Source organism: Vanessa tameamea, chromosome 3, assembly GCF_037043105.1.
Source record: "Vanessa tameamea isolate UH-Manoa-2023 chromosome 3, ilVanTame1 primary haplotype, whole genome shotgun sequence".
NCBI lineage: Eukaryota > Metazoa > Arthropoda > Insecta > Lepidoptera > Nymphalidae > Vanessa > Vanessa tameamea.
The window spans coordinates 8316256-8335295 of record NC_087311.1 but is presented as its reverse complement, the minus strand read 5'-3'; the positions used below and the strand labels follow the sequence as shown (position 1 = coordinate 8335295).

The following is a 19040-nucleotide window of genomic DNA, read 5'->3' as shown; positions in this document are numbered from 1 at the left end:
TAAACGTAAATCTTTCTAATTTTAAACTAAATTTGTTTATACAATCACTGTATAATTTAAACAACTAAACGGGTCTGAATAAAATTGCGGAATTCTCTGTTGATAGGTACATTTCACGGAATAAAACACTTAGGTACTATTTTTATCTAGGGATCTGTATAAAAGGTCAACATAGCGAAGGCGATCTATCTGCACTTAGGAGGTATTTGTTTATATAATTTGCTTATTTCGTTACGAGCAATGGAATAGCATACTTTATTATATAAACCATTCATGTATGTAATATATTTTAATGTATTGGAAGCGAGGGGCAAAGAAGGTTCAATTTTAAGATGATATCTTTACAACTTTATTTCGAATTAAACAATTGTTATTCAGATCGAAGTGAATATTTGACTTTTATATATTATTGAAGTTTCATAAAATGGATATAAATAAGCACATGTGAATAATCATGCAAAAAAATACGCTAAACAGTTATAGACGCTAAAGATATGAATATAATATGGTGTAATCTCAGTAATGGCCGCGTTTATCCTCCATTTCCCGGTTAGACTCTTATTTAACCCGAATGCATTTGCTTTGTGCCGACTCTCATATCTTTGCTGGAAAAATGTATACTTCCTGAGTATAAGCAACGTATAATGTATACTAGCAACATTGAGGTGGCAGGCAGGAACAATGTATCAACGTTGGTATAGCAATAGACAATGTTCGAATCGCTCCGCGCCCTCGCAATCTTCCTAATGAGTGAACCCTTTCACACTTAGGACAAAGCTGGGGTTTTACGGGTGATGTGACATGTATTCACGATGTCACTCTTTGTCATATCTGGACAAAATGTGTTTCACTCTTTATAGAAGCAAAAGTTTTTAAGTAATTACTTTACTACTTTTCTAAGTTTTTTTTAATGTCATGTAATATTTTAAAATTTCCATCTTTTACGAAATTGTTTTAGTAAGTACAGTCTCTCTCTATCACTTCCGGTGTTGGAGCTGTATAGTAATAAACTAAGTGATTAAGACAGATATATTTTATCGCAAAACAGCAGTACTTAGTATTGGTGTATTTCGGTTTAAAAGATAAGTGAGCCGATGTAGTTACAGACACAAGGAATATAACAATTTAGTTCCCTTGTTTGGTGGAGCATTCATGTTGTGAGGAATCATTAATGTTTTTACAGTACAAATGTCTCTGGAGAGTAATGGCATCGGGTGGCCCATTTGCTAGTCAGTCTACAATCTAATTAATTATAATTTATTATACATCCATTACCATCGAATTTTAAAACGAATAAGCCAATACCTTCAGAAGCAACTTTAGAATGTAATTATTGGTATAAATAATTAGATCGATAACATTATAAATAAACCAACCAACCTTATTTTTCTTTTTTCAATCCAAACTAATCAAACCTAAATTATTAATTTTGCTTAGTAAACAATAAGACCACATTTCGTTTTGCATCACTTTTATATTTATATTTTGTCATAACTTTAACGTACGTAAAGTGTGAAATAGGTATAAATAACCTTTGTCACTCTCAATGAGTATATTAATTGTTAATAAATTGTAGTGATTATAAAGTAGGTAGGTTTAGATAAAATAACCAAATTTTGAGACCAACCGGAAATAACACTTAAAATATTAAAAAAACACATGTTGTTGGCTTGCATCACGTTACTCGTAATGAGTAGTCTCGTCTAATCATTCCTAATTTACATTTAGTTGCTTTGTCTATTACCGCGTAACTTGAACAGTATTAATGACGAAAAAGAAAAAATGAAACGAGTTACTTTTTTATGACTGAAATGGACAAAACAAAGATCTTGAACTACTATACTTATAGAATATAAAGATTTTTTTTTAAATAATCATTAAATAATATATGATGGAATGGATATAATGAGTTTACATTTAGATATTCTTATTAAGGTTACCATTATTTCCCTACGGGATTCGATTCGGTGTTTATATATGTATGTCTGTATGTTTTTATATACTCGCGTCTATATGCGCAAATTACATATTTTGTGTTCCTAAAATATAGAAACATATTTTACGAACTCGCCTCGCATAATTGAGGACAAGAATGATATCGACTACAAATTTCATCTAAAGGAATACCTCATTTGGTGTCCCTGTGGTTTTTTGATAGACGTTTTACCTTTAAAATGTTTTTCTCACAAATAACAAAATAATATATAAAAATACCTACATCTAATATCCGTATGAAAATGTCTATTACTATTTTTGACTCAATATGTAACAAACATTATTCAATGTAATGAATTAAACAAAAGAAATAAGTTAAACTCACGGTTCAATATAATTGTAAAATTAACCGAATAAATCAGCCTGACATAATAGTTGCATCACTACCAATATTGCTGTAATAATAAGGATGTTAATATTGCGTGTGCGCAATGCGCGGGGTGTGTTGAATAGGAAGCCGCGATAGAATAAAAGAGATAGCTATACATTTTTTACGTTTGTTGAAGAGAGAGAGTGCGATGTCATAGGGTTAATCGACAAGACGAGACCAAATAACTGCCCCCGGCCCCGCAAGTTTATACAACATTGCGAGCATTGATTCTGACATAATAAATGTTGATATGCTTTCTTTCTTTCTTATAACAGGCATTTAACAGAGTAACTGCGTTACAAAATACACTTACAATTTACTTCAATTTACGGAATTGAATTGTTATGCTAGCAACGATTTTTTTTGCATCAGTATTGTTAATAGTCCGAATAATTTTATTACAAAAGTACAAAAATAAATATGTATTTAGTATGTATAAAAAATGTAAATAATATTTTATTGATATAAATATTAAACGATTGTTTATTTAATCAATGTATAAAAAACATTAAATACATTTAATACAACTTTGTTTTAGATAAAATCTAATTATATCGTTCGAGAAAGAAATAAAAACCCTGCTCTTGCAAGGGTAAGGCGTGGTTCGAAATGATTTTACACCTGTGTAACTTATAATGTAGGGTTGATCTGTCTCTCACGGCTTTCTATAGACAGGTGTAAAAAAATTAATACCTGGACTTATTTAAGTATATAACATTAAAACTTTAGACTAAAATTTTACAATGCTAACATCTAGACACGCGGAAGCGTGTCAGCCAAGTTCAAGAAACAGAACTGGCGAGCAGCACCGTGTGTAATATTACACGAACCATTTGGAGCCACTTTTGACCTCCTCATAACTCAAAAACTATTTGACATAAACGTGTCAAATTTGGCTCATATATTGAGACTCGCGAGATACATATGTGTTCCAAGTACATATGAGAACTAGCCAAGACAGACCTTAGGCTACAATATATTATCCTAAGTTATAAGAAGAAATGATGTTTTATGTAGTTATAAATAAATTTCAGGAAGGACCATTGAACTTGGCACCCATTTAGATCTCACTACTTTTGTCGTTGAATTCAACAACCAAGGTATATATCATAATATTGGACTTGGCTCTCATTTTTACATTTATGTTTTTGATGGGATTAACCTATCATTACAAAGAAAATATGAACTGCTATTTTATGTATACTTAATTTTATTATTAGATATGAATAGGTTTTTTTTAAATGGTTCTTCTGTGTCTAATTTAAATAAAATTATTTAAATTACTAGCAGTGTAACCTATGAGTTATTCCATCGGAAAAGCCTGACAAATTCTTTTCTTACTGCTCGCCTAGGTCCTATAAGGTATTTTTGTCCAAAATTTCATCCCGTAGGATCTACCGATTTAGGCGTTGTATTGGCAGTCATATTAAAATTTTACTAAGTAGAACTTAAATTGGTATAATAAATAAACTATACTATTAGGTACTAAAATTAAAGAATAAATAAAAAAATATACATATGTATATTTTGTATTTGAAACTTATAATAATTGAATATATAAATTAAAAAAAATATGTATGTACTGTAATATTATCAATGATATCGTTTATAAAATTAGCAAATATTTATAATTTCTTTGAACTAAAAATGTTCCCATTTTGTAAGACAAATAATAAGTATGTATTACTTATTTGTAGTATTTTCTGTTTATACATGTATCCCTTTAACACGATTGATAAATAATGAAACAATTATGTACTAGTTTAGCAATCAGAACGCGTGTTACACAATTTACTGGTATCGAGGAAGTTTACTGAATCAGCTTCAAAATCCATACAAGTGCAACTCTCGCTGTCACTTCGAGAACACAAACATGCGTAACTGCATTAATTGCATTATACAAGTGCTGACGTCGTGGCTTACGACGGCCTTTGCAATATATTCTTATATTACTGCATTCGAAAACACGTAATAGTTAAACAATAGATTAAGATTTATTTTCTCTATATCGATGTAAGAAAAGATTAATAACTTGTCTCTAATGCGACATGTGTATCGGATTTAAAAGTGTCCCTAACCCTTTCATAAAAATCAATTAGTGACGTTTGTATCTAATCCACAGTTGATAGCGACAGATGTGTACGACGGAGGGTATAGCAGTGAAAATTCATAGGTCTCCCTCAGAGAGTGCAATTGGACCCTTCCAAATTGTGCAAACTGCTGGCTTTGAGTCGCATCTGTCCACTTGCTTCCTACAAATAGTGCTGAATTATAACATCGATATCGACTAATGGGTAGGATTGAAATAAAAAAAGCATTCTTGTTAAACGAATCGTTTAAAAATTGTAACGAAACAATACATAATGTTAATAGTACTATTGATAAGTATTTCTTGAATCCAATAAACTTTTTATGCGAACATGTATGACATTTTTATTCAACGATAAAAAGAATCGATCAAAGTGCGATCACTTCCTGAAATCAGCCGTTTTGCAAACACCAGCGGAACTGGCATTGTTTCATACCAAGAACAGTATGCGTTGGATACATTACAACAGAGTTTATACTTCCTGTTGCCAATGAAAATGTAAACAAGCTGATAGAATTGTATGTTTAAATTACTGAGGATAACCGTGTTACTCTTCTCCTACTAAGCAAACAATTAGGAAAATAATACAAATAAAGTTTTGTAATCAATGACTTATTTCCACATTATTACAATACATGAAATATCGATATTATAAACAAAAACAAAACAGTCCTATCCGACTAATAATGTAATCGGACGCTGCACTATGTCCCTCGCCGAGATAAGTCGCCCCAACATTCAAACAAGTGGCTTACTCACACAGACGCATAATAAGGAAGTACAATGGAGATTAAAAAGACTTGACGCACACACGGCGTTAATGTAATAATATTCGTGTAGAGGTAGATGAATATAAATAATAAACTGTACGCACACAAAGATAGAATTTAAATAAAGCATCTCGCGCATTGTACCAGGAAGTAGCAGCTCCGTTACTCACACATAGATATAGAAGCGTACATTACGCTGTGGCGCTGGCGCACACTCATGTGTCAGCTACGCGTGGGAGCGCGCGCACATGGCCCGATTGGGACATACCAAGCGAGCCCCTTGACGATACACTTTTTACGAGGCGCATATAATGTCACAAAGTCACCAATGATTTATTTAAAACAATTTACTTTCTTAATATATGAAATAAATTGAAAATCAGAACTATTTTATTTACAGGTTAAATATTTAGTTCTTTTATTGAGGTCATTTCATTGTCAGTTACATGACAAAGAAAGGAGAATAATATAGATGATTGATATTTACTTATTATTATGTTAATTTAGATAGCTATTCGCCAGCGTTTTTGATTTAATATAATATATATACCTTCGTATGTAAAATCCAACCAACATCCTGATAGTTTAAAATTTTGAGTTACCTAATACGATGAATAAGCATGTGCCCTCTCCCAGTGTGGGTGCATTCCCGACACGATTTTTTTTATCATGTTGATCCCAAATCACCGAAGGGGTCGCTTTGTCATGTGACACTCGAACGCACAGAAACTCGGCTGGGGGTTACTCGTCAGAATCGAGGAATAATTGTTCATTCTCGTTTTGCTTTAGAAATAAGGTGAAAATAATGGAACTAGCTCAGAACTTAGACTTTTGTTTAATCACAGATTGTATTACCTATATTCTTGCTTGATCTTCTTTGAATACCTACAGTGTAGTATATAAGGTGCAAAACAAAGCTTTAGAGGTCAGACAACGCCAGCTAGTTACGACGAAAGTAGTGACTATACAATTTGTCAAAGGTGTAATAAACAGTACCACTGAATAAAGATCACCTAGTAAAAACTAGCTAATCACTATTCAATTCACAATAAATTACTTAGTTCTTAATCAACATTTCGCAACTACAGCAACGTAGTATTGCTTACCAAGCTGCTAGTTCGCAGGCAGAAAGTGGCGCAACTTTTCGGTGTGACATCATTGCCTAGTTTTGAGTGGCGCTAAATTATGTAACGGCAGAACAACAGCTAAATCGGGGTCGCGGTCTACTAGCAATCATTCGGAAGTGCGTCTTAAAAGAACAGGCTTGTGTTGCCAATCTTTAAAAAAATAATTTAACCTTTTTCTGTTTGTAGTTTTTGTGTCCATAGTCAAGAAACAATTTATATTGCACACATTTAAAAAAATAATCATTTTTTTCGATAACATTAAACTTGAAAATTAAAATTATTTAACTTTATCTATTCTTATTCATTAAATGAAAATAAACAAATTAACAAAACAAGGAATGTAAAGTCACAAATATCTAATATTATGCTCTGTAGAAACCCTCGTGATTCGGGTCAGCACACAGGAAATACTGGCATTACCATACGACTGCAATTTCAAATGTCGGGCATCCGGTCTAGACTTCCGCTAAGTTTATGTAGATTTCCTAGTTTTTCATTATACGGGTGGATACATTTTCATTAATTGAGTCATCTATAAATATTTATAGCCGGATTTCTATATCAATATTCCTAACATACTTTAAGTTGACTTTGCGGTTAAGGAATGCATAATTTGATAATGTTTAGTGGCAGTATCTTACCAGAAAATAATATAGAAGGTTACGAGCCGTATTGACTCCGTACGGGTTCGAAACAATGGCCTTAGATATGACTTAATTTTGATGGTAACCATAATCTTACACCATCCAAATCAATGTTATTGTGATTGGTAGTAGTTCGTTATCAATAAGCGCGCCTTTTCAGTCATGAGTGACGTCTAGGCAGTAAACGTCTCGAGTTTTTTTAATGCTTTATTTAGGTCCCATTTTTATTATTCAGAATATTTTTACTGCATAATCTTAACTATTGCAAGACGCAATTAATGCAACATAAAACTTATTAAATCTTACTTTAAAAATATCCTATAATAAATTCTATTTACATTTTAGAGAATTATATATGTAATATGACAAGAATCCATTAAAATTCGACAAACATTAATTATAATGATAATTGCTCTTGGACAAGAACAGATAGACAGTCACTTCCGGGAATCTTTATTTTATACTCACAAATCTATGTTATTTCAATTAAAATTCTCATGTCACAAAAAAAAACAGGTTTACCCCTTACAAAGTGAAATAGTAATCGATTTATTTTCTTACTACCTACTAGTCCGTTAATACCAATGATCTATTTATTGACTTAAATTCTAACAGACTAAATAGATACCTGTAGATTAGTAACAAATTGCAGAAATTAAATATATACAAACGACAGTAAAAGCAGCTATCCGAAGAGGGTCCAACTTCCGCAATGTCGGTTCCTTTTCCGTGACGTGGACATTACCGGAAGTTAAACAGAGATTAGTTCTGCGACCCTCCTGGTTCCGGTAACCCAGCCTCCCGTTAATTTCCTTTACTCGCTTGTACTTATTTCCGCGTTATTCTATTTACATTTTTTACTTATTACTTTTATAAATAAAATTAATTACTATTTTTTTGCTATATATATAACTTAGATTAATTTTTAGGTTCACGAATTTTATTACGTTATTCGCAATGTCCGAATTGTTTTGTTTGCTACTTATAATAAAATTATGAATTACTAATATTTAAAAAATGGAAACATTATAAATAAATGTACTATAGCTGTTAGCCAAACCTAAATGCTCACGCAATGAACTTATTTCGGGCACTTCCGCATGTGTTGAGATCTGGCCCCAACCGCTCGTCGCATTCCAAACGAGGCACCTTATACTACTCCTAACAAATTAATACTATATTATTGACAATATTAAAAATGTGTTTATAGTACAGTCGCTCAAAACATTATATGTATATGTTTTATATATATATTTTTTTAACTTATGCCTAGATAATTTTCTAAATGTATTTTTTTTTATTTTGATGTAATATTGTATCTACCGTTGGTTGTCCTAATGAAAATAAATAAACATAATCCGTGATATTTTTAGTGTTTAGGCACTATTAAATCATAACACTAATAAAAACCTAATATTTACACTGAAATCTTGCATTTATTGAAAATGATGTAACTAAACTTCGGAAGTTAATGTTTACGTAAGTGTCAATTCGTTATCGCAACAAAGTTCGACAAAGAAAGTACCCGCGAGATCTACGGTCACGGTCACGATGAGAGCACACTAACGGCCAAACATCCTTATGTTTTATTCTCCATATTACTCCACATGAACTTACTCGACACGAGAAAGCCTATCCACTTTTACCTATAGGAATAGTGTACGTACGAAAGAGATGAAAAACTGGGCGCTCGGTGGGCGAAGGGAGCAACAGGTAAAGATACCGAGGCCACTTCCGCCTTGACTGCCGAATATTTTTGTACGAACCGGTAGTAAGAAGGCAGGCAGGGCATACATATTAATAAAGTATTATATACTATGCAAGATATATTCTACATAAACATCAAATCATCTTTGTTTTTAAAAATCTAAATTTTTAACAAAGAACAATTCTTAACTTTGTCTAAATATAACTTACTTGTCTTAATTTCTTGGTGTCGTCCCGGCATAATAACATAAGTCATAAACATATCGTAATTTAATAGTGTTTAAATATATTATTTTGTGTTCATCACCATGTATTACGTCTATACTCACGGAAAGTAAGTAATATCCAATTTTCGGTCAACAATTTGTGTCGTTTCTAAGGTACTGCACAAACAAGGAAATATTACAATATTATTAAAAACTAGCACGCTGACGTAATCTTACCACACAACTAGCACTTCCGCATGCCCTAGGTATACAGTTTCCCCGTAAATTACAATTAAAACATACTGTTTAAAGGAGTTATCTGCAACTATTTATCATATAAGATCAACCTTATGAACTAGGTTCGCATAAACTTAGTTGCATTTTATACGCAGTTAAAAATGGGACTCTATGCTCAAACAAGTTTCCGAAGTTTTATCTCATTCTCCACTATATTATATGAGTCGAGGCGGTGTGGGGACGGAGGGGAGCGGCGGACGCGCGTCCGTCCGCCCGCGCCGCCACCGCATCGTCAGTCCGCGTCGAAGAGTTGCCCGCGACGCTTGTCTGCGAGCTTGATCCCTCAGATACGCTGCTGGTTTACGGCGTGCCGTAACACGACACGTTTGGAGGGACCGCCGCTGCTACGCGTGTGCCTGATGCTCTGTGAACACTGGATACTGTGCTTCTAGTGCTGTGACAATGCGAATGTGCTGATTTTACAAGTTTACGTCTTCGCCTAAAAGGATTTTTGACGACACCGCCAGTTCCGGATCAGCTCAGCCGGTGAGTAGCGGTGCTTATCGCGAGCGGCAAGCCGCGCTATCTCGAACTCACGCATTTCCGACCCCGCCCGATAAAACCAACTGTGACTACTATAGATACAGAATTCAACAGGTCTTTAAAAAAGTTATTCTTAAAAAAAACTTATTAAGAAGTTTACACCACAAAATTGAACATTATACCTACAAAACTATGCTACTATAAACATATCTTATTTCTCATTGAGTAAGAAGTTTCTTATACAATAATGCAATCATCAATGGTTGGGTGATAGTTCCTTATCATTATGTAACAATAGTATCCCCTTTTAGTTTAGAAAAAATACCACAAACAGGTGTCAACCCTAATGATTCAGTAATAGGGTTGACACAAACCAAATATTATAATTATACATAGTAAATATAATTTTCTTTTATGTTATAAACTAATTGAGACTTGTTAACAATGGCCATTTGCACTTCCTTAATGTTTACAATTTGTACAGTCGTACAAGCACGCACATTCACAATTTTATAAATACAGTGATACTTGTTCTTATTCATAGATTAATTTCAGAGATTCAGTAGTAGGAGTAAGATGTTTTCGTATCAGATATATTTTCAAAATTATAAAAATGTAATAATTATCATCTATTTATTTTTCCACTGTAATGAAGGATTTCATTGAAAGAGATTTTAAGTTAATTTAACTTTTTCTAGTTATAACTTATATTTTACGAAACTATTAATATATACCGAGAATATTATATCGGTATGAGCTATGTATAAATATACCGTTTACTTAATTTTTAAGAAGCAGAAGTATAAAAATGAGTTTTGGTTAAATATATAATACTAAGCAGCGCCCCCTGTCGTTGAGTAGTCATTTACTTATAATTACACAATATCGAAAAAACATCTCGTAAGCAAATCGACATTTTGAATATCAGTATTGATTATGGATTTTTGTCGTTACAGAACATCGTGATGAAAGTAGTTAGCCTTCAACTGCCGTCAGGGCCCAGCATGGAGCGGTTACCGCTACCATTTAGCCCGACGGAACTTCTTTGGCGTTACCCATTACCTTGGGCGCCACCTCCACCTTCACCGCTCGGTGATACAAAGGCTCAACTACCAGCCGGTCTTCCTCCAGAACCAAGATTATGGACCCGTGAAGATGTAGCCGTTTTTTTAAAATGGTGCGAAAGGGAGTTCGATCTGCCTAATTTCGATATGGATCTTTTCCAGATGAATGGTAAATAAAAGAAATTACATAAATGTTATAAAAAAAGCTTTTGACTAAGTTTCAATTATTAATCAATATAAATTTTTCTTTTACAGGCAAAGCTCTTTGTCTTCTAACTAAAACAGACCTGGGAGAACGTTGTCCAGGTGCTGGAGATGTATTACACAATGTACTTCAAATGTTGGTACGCGACGCAGCTCTGCTCGGTAGAGTACCATCCTCGCCAGTGACACCAACTGCGCGCGCTGCGCCATACCCACCATCACCACATTCACACCCTCCAACCCCTACTTGGGCAGTTGACGGATTCCACCATTTTCATAGCGCCGCTGCTGCAGCAGCACAGCCAAACTCTGTGACATTAAGTCCAGCACCCTCAGTTGACAGTTCTGGTAGCCCCCAAAGAGGAGAGGCTATGAACTACGCCCCTGCATATGCTCAACCAGTATCTGTAACAGCTCAAGCTGTGAGTTCTGGAAGTAATCACTCCGATTCCGACGAAGAAGCCCAGTTTTCTGCACCACGGTCACCAAAAGAAACTGCTCTAACAAGCCCTGCACCACAAACCCATGTGGTGCCACAACATTCACACTACAGAACTCAGCATAGGGAATTCTTTCCAAATGATATGCCTGAATCTAATACAAGTAAGTAATTAAAACTTAAACTTTAAAATTTTTTAAACCATATTTATAGAATTTTGTAATTAATTTTTATTCACCTTTCAGATGGAAGATTACTGTGGGATTTCTTACAACAACTTTTAAATGACCCAACACAAAGATACACAAATTATATTGCGTGGAAAAACAGAGAAACAGGCGTTTTTAAAATTGTTGATCCTGCTGGATTGGCTAAGCTTTGGGGTATTCAGAAAAATCATTTGTCAATGAATTATGACAAAATGTCTCGTGCACTGCGATATTATTATCGTGTGAATATTTTACGAAAAGTACAAGGCGAACGACATTGTTACCAGTAAGTTTCTTATTGATACAATTAAATTGTACAATAAATTCTAATAAAATAAAAAAAAACATTTGTTGGTTTTAATATTTATAGTATTAAAATTACTTCTTAATTTCCACAGATTTCTAAGGAACCCAACTGAATTGAAAAATATTAAAAATATTTCTCTTCTAAGACAACAAATGAGTCCAACTCGGGTTCCACAACAACCTCCCGTAAAAACAGAAATGAAAGAGGAACGCTGTGAAGAGGACAATGTTGATGAAGATATGCCGACTGACTTAAGTATGACGGCATCCGAGCCCTGGCGGAAGCGAGCGCGTTCCGACCCCGCCCCCGCACCTCACGATAAACATCGTATCAGTGCACTCATCGGCGATAATATGATGTTGAAGCGAGAATCAGAGTATAACACTGAACATTATGCTCTTAATTTAAAAAGTGAAAAATGTGAACAATGATTTTCAAGGACATGTGACGCAGAACACTAATAGTGTGATTTATATTTTAATTGTGAAAATTACTCCAGCAGTTATATATCAAGTCATGTAATTCTCAGATATATCGGTCTTCCTTTAAAGAATATAAGTGGAATTATCAAAATAAAAATATATTTAAACACTGAAAGTGCTTTGATCAATTGATATGATTGCTGGAGTTTAGACAGGGTATGGACCTAAAACGATGCCTTTGTGCCAAGTGATTTTTATCTAATAGTGTCAATTACATAACTAGTTAGAAAAAAGGGACAAGAGTTTATTTGTGTTGAAGTCATAGAGACTATATTAATGTTTTGTGCAATGGACAATTTGTAACAGCTGACTGAATCTTGCAGTTATAAAAAAAAGTTGCCAAAATCTGCAGCAGCTCTGCGCCTAACCTGCGGCTCGCAGTGAATTTGCATTTTTGTAAATTTAATTAGTTACATGTATGTTTATTTTTGTTTTTTTTTTTTTGCTAGATTGCTGAAAATTTAAGAGTCAACATAGAATATCACACGAAATATTATTGTCTTCCATTGTTTTACTTTTTTGGCAAAAATCAATTGTAGCATGTGAAACATATTATTAAAGCTACCACACCTTTATACCTGTATTAAAATTGGTAACTTTTATTTACATAGATTTTTTCATGTACACTTGTTCTATAAATTATGTTAATAATATAAATGTTGAAAAGACAATAATTTAACTAACCTACCTAAACAATGCCTTGAAAAATCAATCTAAAATTCCACTGTGATAAAAAGTATGAAGTGGTAGTCTTATAGAATATGCTAGGGCTTTTACTCAATGATTTCCAGCTACAATTTTCTGTGATCTCTTATAACAATATAGGTAAATAATGTAATAGAGCGTAAAAAATATCGTGTTTGTAAATATTAGTTTAAATAAGTTAGATTTTAAGTGAACCAAAAGAGTGTATGTATGGTTTGTCAAACAAAATGTGGAGCTTTATCAAAGTACCTAGGTATCAGTAAGAATAGTTATGATCGAGTTTGTATTTTTACAATAATTTCTATTTGGCGTTAGCCGCAATTTCCAACTTGTACACAATACAAATAAATATAATCTAAAATATTGTGTCAGATTATAACTTAAAATAAATGGAAGTAATGTTATTGTAATTTGTTTTCTTTTTTTTTTTACATTCTACCTTTCAATATTCAAATGCACATGGTCCTGTTGACGTACTAAAATGTTCATCTAACAATACTTAATATTCAAATAATAATAGATTATATTTATAATAACAGTAACATCACGTGAATGCCCAACTACTGGACATAGACCAACATAAAAATAATTATCGTGTATTAGTGATCAAACTAAAACACTTGAACCCTGTCATTATTGCTGTAAGCTACAAGAAACCTATCCTATCTCTATAAAGTGAGTTTGTTTAACTTTCTCGAGTTACTCCACCGACCATCACATTTTGTAAACGTGTTGTTAGAAAAGGACATAAGCTCCCTGGCACGTACTGGCGCGGGCGGAAACTAGTAAATAATTAACATTACAATTAAAGGAAAAGCGTGCAAAATTCATTATTTTTTATTATAAGATTATAAAAAAGCGACCAATATATTACATATGCACACATACATCCTTATGGAATAAAAAGGAAATCGGAACTATGTGGTATTTTAATTTAACACCTACATCTGCTAAATAAGGAATTATTGGAATATATAAGAAAACTGGGTTTACGTTCTATCGCAATTCGAATCTTTGAATTTTTTAGAAGAAACAAAGAAAATGTGCGTGATCGAATTAGATGCGTTGTATTTTATAACCAATAACGATGAGGCAACGTCACACGTCTCTCAAATCTTTTGTGAGACGTGTCTCGCTTTCATAAATACGCTTCTAGAAGTATAGTCTGTACCACTGCTTGGCTAAGGTGTAGGTGCAGGTACATGGTCCCCATTGAGAGTTTGAAGCTTAATAAATAAAAAAGCAATAGGCACGATGAATTATCAAGACAAATTATGCACAATTGCACATCATCATCTCGGCTCTATAACAACAGCACCTACTAAGTAATAGATTTTAATTCATAAAATAAATACATGGTATTATCTTTAAGGTATTCTTAAAGTGTATTCATATTTTAACTATAATTTAACACCCTTGTTTCTGAAATAAATATAATAATGATTACGTTTTTAAATATCCTAACGCACTTTCTTCGCTCGCCCGCCAAGGAACACGCAGCACTGCAACATCATGCGATATTGCTTTTTTTTCACCTTTACTAATCTCTTTACTAGTTACGATTAACGGCACAATAATCCCACTCCTCTGCAGTACTCTCATGGTAATATGAAGATATGCAGTTTATTTCAAGTTTCCTCACAAATTTTTCCTTCATCTTCGGGCATGATAATAATATTAGGTCCTTACATTTGAAATTAGCGTTTTGTCGTACTACGTCATTGATCTGAAATATCTCCCCTTTGGTTAAGAATTCCAAATTCAAATTTATAAATTTATTTAGCTGGTTTATTTGAGTTTTGAAAACAGTTATTCATTTGTTTTTTCCTTTTCTTTGGCATCGTTTATTACCGCACAATGGAAAACATGAAATATCGATATATTTACGAGTTCTACCGTGGCACCAGTGCTGCAGAAACAGGTCGAAGGATTAATGATGTGTACGGCGCTGGTGAAAACACGGTACGACTTTGCTTTCAACGTTTTCGTTCTGGAAATTTCGACCTTCAGAACCAACCCTGTGGACGGCCGGAGACCAAAGTGGAAAATGAAGAATATAAAGGCTATTGTGGTAGCGAACCCATCACAAAGCACTTCAGAGATAGCTGTAGGTTTCGGGGTAAGTGATAAAAAAAAAACTTGAACGATAAGTACCTCATGAATTGAGTGAATCGAACTTGCAAACACGCGTCAAATGCTCTATTACTTTGCTCAACCGACACAATAATGAAAGGATTTGGAAAAGTGGATATTGTACGATAATTGGAAGCGCTCGTCGCAATGGCTGAACTCTGGAGACCCAGCCAAATCCTGACCTAAACGAAAATTAACTTAGAAAAAGTTACTTGTGAGTGTTTAGTGTACTAGCACCGGTGTCGTTCACTACAGCTTTCTAAAATCTGGTCATACGATTACGGCAGATATCTATTGTCAGCAACTGCAAACCATGAAGGAAGAACTAGCTGCTAAACAACCAAGATTTTATTTTATTTTATTAGGAAAGCAAACAGTGACATTAAAAAATATTAAATGACAAATATATATAACAAATCACCATTTAGATGCTCTCGCATATAAACATGATGTTAAATTATAAAAAATATATGCCACGCTGGTTTATTTACTAGGTCGATAGATACAAAATAATCAAGATAAAAAAAGATACATTATGAGGAAAAAAGAAAAACGAAAATTAGAGCTGCTCATCAAACCAGTTCATGGTCATGGCGCTTAAGTGCTGGTACAGTCATTTTGAACAAGTCAAAATCGGGGATTTCATTCAATGTATTTATAAAATTGGTTGAACGAATACTGAATGAGTTTTGTCTATATTTAGTCAAAGAATGAGGCGGGTAAAGATAGCTATAAGGATGTCTTACACATGATCTTGTTGGTACTTTCAAATTTATTGTATGTAGCAAGTAAGAGGAGTCTAGTTGACCCTGCGCAATCTTCAATAAGAGACCCACATCTGCGATTTTACGTCTTACATATAAAGGTAGGATATGATGTCTCTTACAACTTAATTGATACGAAGGGTCGTTAATATTACATTTTATATTGATGTGCTTCAAAAACTTGCGTTGAATAGACTCTAACCTGTTTTCATGCACATGATATTGCGGGTTCCATATTTGAGAACAATACTCGAGGGTACTGCGCACGTATGAACAGTATAGGATCTTAAGAACTCTCACTTCTCTAAACAGCGAGCTTTGCCGAAGAATAAAACCCATTGCCTTGTTGGCTTTTTTGGCTATTTCATCAACGTGTTTTGCGTATGTCAATTTTTTGTCATGTATAACACCTAGGTCACGTATCTCTTCGACAGACTTAAGATGTTGTCCTTTTAATAAATAGTGTATTCTATATTTATCGTTTTGCGAGAGAAAGTAATTGCATAACATTTTTCCACATTAATTTCGAGTTTGTTTAAGTGACAATATTGCTGGAATCTATCAAGGTCCTCCCGTAGAGAACGACAGTCGTTGATATTACTAATATTTTTAAAAAAAATCATGTCGTCAGCGTAAAGAAGAAATTTTAGAGTTTTGGAAACAAGTATAAAAGTCATTGATAAAAATGTTAAACAGCAAAGGGCCGAGAAGGGATCCCTGAGGAACTCCAGATGGTACCAAGTGCCGGCATATAAGAGCTTTTGTAATAATAGGTGGTCAATACGGTCAAAAAATTTGCTAAAATCGGTGAATATAGCGTCGACTTGCTCACCAGTCCATGCTTTTTGTAGTGAAATCAACGAAAGTTAATAAATTGGATGTCGTAAAACGCTTTTTGAGGAATCCATGCTGTTCTTGAATAAATGCATGTGCAATACGACTGCAGACTTGAGTATAAACAATTTTTTCCAGAATCTTTGCAAAGATGCATAGTTTCGATATGGGCCTGTAGTTTCTAATATCGTTTTTACTCCCACGTTTGAAGATAGGCGAAATATGAGCCGATTTCCAAGCTGCAGGAATTGTACCCTCCGTAACGGAACACGAATATAATATTGTAAGTGGAATAGTAATGACCCTAGAACAGTTAATCAAGAAAACTGGAGGAAGTCCATCCGGGCCAACTCCTTTTTTTAAATCCAATAATTCAAGCATTTTAGCTATTGTGTCTGGAACTATTTCTATGTCAGAAATTACGGTATTGGCAAATTCGTTTTGGGATAATAAAATACTATTGGAAGCATTCGAATTTGTGGAAGGAAGAAACGTGGTTTGAAAATAGTTAGCAAATAAGCGACAGATATCATCACCCGTACTAGCTTTTTCCGTAAGATAAAACATGGATGAAGGGGTGCAGTTAGATCCTGTTTTATTAGATTTGATAAGAGACCAAAATAAATTAGGGTTTTTTGTTATTGACTCTTCGCAATTTTTGTTATATGCAGTATAGCACGTCTCTTGCAGTAATTTAGCTCTGTGGCGAAGTATTGAGAACGACTCATAATCAGTTAAATTACCGTATATGCGAAATTTATTCATAAATTTAAATTTCTCCCTAAGAAGCTTCTTTAGAGAAATACTGAACCACGGTGGGAAATTAGTAGATAGCACTTTTTTTTTGGTGTGTGTAGGTCAATAGCAACGTTAACGTAGGAGTAGAAATTCTGAACAGCTTCGTCCAGTGTACCACCAAGCAAACATGTTTCCCAGTCCACGTTATTTAAATAAGATCTTATTTTCTCAGTCTCCTGATTCAAAGAAATACTTTTACATTTACACTCTAGGTTTAGGTTTAAGTGGGTAAAACGCTGCACTTTTTAAAGTGACGATTAGAGATTTGTGATGTGCATCCTCCGGACTAGCGGTTCAGTACAGGCATCGATAACCAAGTCCTTGTTACTCAGTACCAAGTCAAGGATCTTATTGTTCCGGTTATGGTGAAGGTTTAACTGTTGAAGGTTACATTCCGAGAGTGTATCAAAGTAATAAAATTGAGATGGACCAAACAATCCCGAGTACTCCAAACGATCATTAGATCCTGATCTCCAATGCACGTTGCCGAAGTTAAAATCTCCCAGGATCAAGAACAAGTCATCAGGGTGTGAGTTTACTATTTGAGAAAGCTTGTCAGTAAAGTTAGTTACTTGTGAGTTAAAAGAGAAGCCGAGGTTTTCTGTGCAGAGATATACAGTACAAACGTGAAGGTTGAGACGATATTAAGTCTGTCCCTGAAAGTTACTGAGACCCATATATCCTCAGCGGATGAACACCAATCTGTATGAGACACCGCACTAAGCTCACGGCGCAAAGCCAACAGCACACCACCCCCATATCTTTCCCGCGTAGACTCATCATACCTATCCCTTCGTCACACCACATAACGGCTATCGAAAAGCTCCGCATCATGCATACCATCGAGTAGCCAGCATAAGAATTTAATAATAAGTTTCTTTTAAAAAGATGTGTTTTAGTGCGCAGTCCTCTAGTATTTTGGTAGTATATATTAAAATTATGGTACGCCATTATAAATATAAAAAAGTACACAACTAATACGAACCCGAATAACGATGAAGTGATAAAGTTTTAAATATGAACATTTTAAGTATTTGTGCATTACAAATAAACGTTTTAATAATATAAGATAAATAATATTCTTAAAAATGTAGTTATATAAAAACTTAAAATCAAGAATAAATGTTTGCAAATATGAATTCAGACGCTCAATCATGCAGACAAATATGACATTCATAGATAGAATAGCATGGAGATGTTTTTGATATTAGTTGAGATCAACAACAGTGAATTTCAGATGTCATGTTTACTATTTATCTCGTTGGAAAAAAAAGAATTTACGCATTGTTACATGGGACTCGCCGACGCTGAGTGAGACGGAATACCAGCGGCATCTACACTGTCTCGTTGGAGGCAACACGGGACCGCTTACACATGTAACCGTAACGCTCCAACGGTTGGGTACCTATGTGG

The 19040-nt window shown here is 34.0% G+C and overlaps 1 protein-coding gene across 1 annotated transcript; it reads left to right on the top strand.

Moving 5' to 3' along the window:
* Positions 1–9422: 9422 nt before the first annotated feature.
* LOC113397483 (ets DNA-binding protein pokkuri) lies at positions 9423–13508 on the top strand. The gene is made up of 5 exons (XM_026635872.2): positions 9423–9691; positions 10645–10921; positions 11008–11559; positions 11641–11890; positions 12003–13508. Exons 2-5 carry the CDS (start codon positions 10654–10656, stop codon positions 12340–12342), a joined length of 1410 nt encoding a protein of 469 aa, XP_026491657.1. The 5' UTR covers positions 9423–9691; positions 10645–10653; the 3' UTR covers positions 12343–13508.
* The last annotated feature ends 5532 nt before the right edge of the window (positions 13509–19040 follow it).

Bases quoted from the DNA above. Each gene is read 5' to 3' on its own strand.
- LOC113397483 (XM_026635872.2), top strand. From the start codon at position 10,654: ATGAAAGTAGTTAGCCTTCAACTGCCGTCAGGGCCCAGCATGGAGCGG. The intron at 11,560-11,640 runs GTAAGTAATTAA...TTCACCTTTCAG, and splicing joins TATGCCTGAATCTAATACAA to ATGGAAGATTACTGTGGGAT. The intron at 11,891-12,002 runs GTAAGTTTCTTA...TAATTTCCACAG, and splicing joins GGCGAACGACATTGTTACCA to ATTTCTAAGGAACCCAACTG.